The sequence below is a fragment of the Gymnoscopelus braueri genome (genome assembly GCF_963280865.1).
Source record: "Gymnoscopelus braueri genome assembly, chromosome: 16".
Lineage (NCBI taxonomy): Eukaryota > Metazoa > Chordata > Actinopteri > Myctophiformes > Myctophidae > Gymnoscopelus > Gymnoscopelus braueri.
Genome location: NC_137616.1, coordinates 20,183,043 through 20,186,744, shown reverse-complemented (window position 1 = coordinate 20,186,744; position 3,702 = coordinate 20,183,043). Strand labels below are relative to the sequence as shown.

The window sequence follows — 3,702 nt, the reverse complement described above, 5'->3', positions numbered from 1 at the left end:
ATTTCCACAGGAGGAACTTTGGGTTCCTGTTGATAAGGAGGGCCGCGTTCCGAGCCGTGCGGTGTTTATACGTCTGTGTGTGGTAGGGCTCTATGGAGCTACTACTTTCCAGACAACAAGTGGTGCCTGTATAAATAGATCCCCTTGGAGGAACTTCAAAGGTTGAGGGGGATTCCACCCAATGATCAAGATTCCCAGCCCCAATGAGGTGTGCGTGTGTGTGTGTGTGTGTGTGTGTGTGTGTGTGTGTGTGTGTGTGTGTGTGTGTGTGTGTGTGTGTGTGTGTGTGTGTGTGTGTGTGTGTGTGTGTGTGTGTGTGTGTGTGTGTGTGTGTGTGTGTGTGTGTGTGTGTGTGTGTGTGTGTGTGTGTGTGTGTGTGTTTTTCTCAAGCACAAACTTCAGGTTATAAATGAAAGCAGACAATATTCAGTGTTTAGGTCCCTGGTCAAATGTGCTAATATGCCCAAAACCCTCCATAATTTGCATCCCTTATGCTGGCAGACATAACGGAAGCAAGTAAGTGTGTTTACTTACTAGGTTTAACACCCAAAATGTATTACACCACCAGTAAACTTAAACCAGTACAGCCATTTATTTTCTCTGTGGATTTATTCAGATAGGACAGAAACAGGAGAGCTGGGCAGAGAGGAGAGAATGACATGCATTACTGCAGTTAAATACAGTAGTCTGTGTTCTCACTGGCTGAGACTCTGTCACCCCATTCTAATCATCCTACAATAAAACGAGTATAGGCCTACCTGTCCTTTCTTCTCTTCTCTTCGTCCTCATCAATTTTCCTCCTCAATGGGTTGGCCTATCAATCTGAACTTGCACATGGGCAATGACCATTGGCATATGAAGGGAGTGAGGAAGCCATTTCTTTACTTTTCCCAAATTTAAGCAGTTTATTAGCATTTTGAACACTCTCAAGCTACATTTATACTTTGTTGTACGGAGACTTATAGATCTGGCAGGTGTTTTGAGTTAGTTTTAGTGTTTTTAGAGTGGCAGGTGTTTTCAATTGTCCATTTATGCTCTTCTCTTATAGTAGCATGCTGTATCTGGGCTCAATGGTACCACACACACACACGCACGCACGCACGCACGCACGCACGCACGCACGCACGCACGCACGCACGCACGCACGCACGCACGCACGCACGCACGCACGCACGCACGCACGCACGCACACACACACACACACACACACACACACACACACACACACACACACACACACACACACACACACACACACACACACACACACACACACACACACATCAATGCCCAAACATCTACAGGTGGTCAAATTTACTTTGCAGATGAATGTACTGTGTCATTTATCACTCTCGCTGCATTGTCAAAACCTCATGTTCTGTACCAACAAAGTTGTGCCAGGATTTAAAAGTTAAGTGCTTGTTAACACCTTAAAAATCACATTTACAGTGGACAGAGCACAGTAAAATCCTCTGAGAGTGTACAAATATAATGGACCACATTTGTACACCCTCTCAGAGTTACAAATTGATAAATGAACACTGAGGATTTAAATGACTGAATGTGTTTAACTCTCCAGGTTTTACATTCATAATTGACATAACTGTCACTCTTGCACAAGGCCGCTTACAATGATTGCACATGGTAGAGTAGCAGTGCCTTGCTCAAGGAACACTGAAGTGAGATTAGCTTAACCCTTAACCCCTTAACACTTAAACACTTTAACATGGTGTACCTATTTTGGGCACGTCATATACACTGTAGACTAAATATTTCATGAATTTTCAGAACATTTCAAATAGCCGATCTACAAGCTCACAATGTTGTTGTTGCTCGGAAGTAGTGGATTTTGGGGGGAGAGTAAACGAAAGCCGTGTGTTGAGGTTTGTCTGTGAGTTGGGAATTTGACCTCACATGTATGCTTGTGTGTAATCATTCCTTTACCAGGCAGCGCCGCAGCTGTCTTTTCCTTTCATCGGAGCTGCTGAAACTGGCCGTCACCAGTCCACCAGATCCTTGACAACGATCCCACAATCTATGACAGGTCCCCACACTCGTGCACACCCACACAAACACACACATTGATTCTTTTAGATACAGTGATGTCATGTCCTATTATATGCAAATAGGGGAAGGGAATTTACGTCACATTAATGTGTTTGCGATGGGACAGGAAAATATGTCGCTGTAAATGACCTGTCTGACAAAAAAACGCAATATTGTTACCTGTGTTGTTTGTACATTCAAGACAATGGCAGGTTTGGCCACTCCTTCGGAAAAAAAATATGCACATCCTCCTAATTTGGTGCACTGCAAGGGCAGTGAAGTCATTTAAAAAGGAAAGGCTTACAACTCACTTTAAACGCTCCAAGCTTTATGTCTATATTGTAGCTTTTATCATACTGTAGGTACCATAGCTGAGTCAGTGTGCAGCTGTTTCTATTCAAAGCTGTGTTCATGTGTAGCTGATTACCCACATGTACCCTTGTTGGTCTGAAGCCTAATTTATACTTTGTTGTAATCATGGTGTTGCAGCACTGCAATTACTTATTTTCATCAAGTGTTGAGTGACGCCATCTTATAACAAATTATAAATAAGGTTACATTTTTTACTCAGCAAAAGATTATTAGTTTACACTCTGTGCCCCCCTTCCTGTGTCACCCAAGTACTCTCACACACACACACACACACACACACACACACACACACACACACACACACACACACACACACACACACACACACACAGGGAATAAGAGGTCAGATTCGTCTTCAGAGTGTTTTGGAATATCGCCGCCTGACGGACTCTCTGTAGAACTGGAAGATCTTCTCCGATGCTTTCTGACTGACGGCTATACACTGCTGCAGCTCATGGACTGAAAACGATCCTTTGGTTGATGACATCATCACCCTGCGTTCCGTACTGTCGATGGCGAAGGTCATCAGAGCTCGACTTTCCTTTTCCTGAGCTGCAGTGGGGTCAGTGATGATCTGACCGTCGGTGTCGATGGCACAGGTGACTCCACAGAACAGACAGCTCATGGCCATGCCTGCGTCCATTAATGCCATGCACGCAGCGTTCAAGCAGCAAGATAAAAGTGAGCCGTCATCGTGCACCACCTGGAGGATGAGAGTGAGGGACGAGCGAGGGTGGAGGGAAGACAGCAGAGCTGCCTCGCATGTCTCACGCACGCACTGCTCTCGCCCTCGCTCTCGGACACTTGGCAGTCCTACTTTGGGCTGTATCAAGACCTCCAACGTTGCACGATCATAGATCTCCTTGCTGACTTTGACCTCTGCTGGGCCGTACGCTCCTGCCAACATACTAGTGTCCCCTTGTGTGAAGGAGGCAGAGCCATCGGGTCTGGACAATAAGCTCTGCTCGCAGCCAAACTCCCTCAATCTAATAACATTAGGAAGCTCCTGTTTCTCCATCGATATGTTCTGTTCAACAAGGCATGGACGGTCGCTCCTGTGTGACGTATATTTACCGTATATATACCAATCCTTATATCAAAATTGGCTTAAGTCACCAGCCATAACCATATAAGAGTTCCCAATGCAGCTACGCCCAAATATGGAGTGTGCTGTCTAACCTCAATGTGTCCATGACATCAGACACAAATAAATCTGTCAGCCCCATATATGGGCACAAAATGGGGCATGCCCATATATGGGACAAGGAGTCACAGATACAGAGA

The 3,702-nt window shown here is 45.2% G+C and overlaps 1 protein-coding gene across 1 annotated transcript; it reads right to left on the bottom strand.

Annotated features, from left to right (window-relative positions):
* Positions 1-2,749: 2,749 nt before the first annotated feature.
* On the bottom strand, positions 2,750-3,436 carry LOC308102871 (exosome complex component RRP46-like; the record flags this gene model as incomplete). The annotated part of the gene is made up of 1 exon (XM_080452727.1): positions 2,750-3,436. The coding sequence occupies one exon, from the start codon at positions 3,434-3,436 to the stop codon at positions 2,774-2,776; it is 663 nt and encodes a 220-aa protein (XP_080308853.1). The 3' UTR covers positions 2,750-2,773.
* Positions 3,437-3,702: the final 266 nt, after the last annotated feature.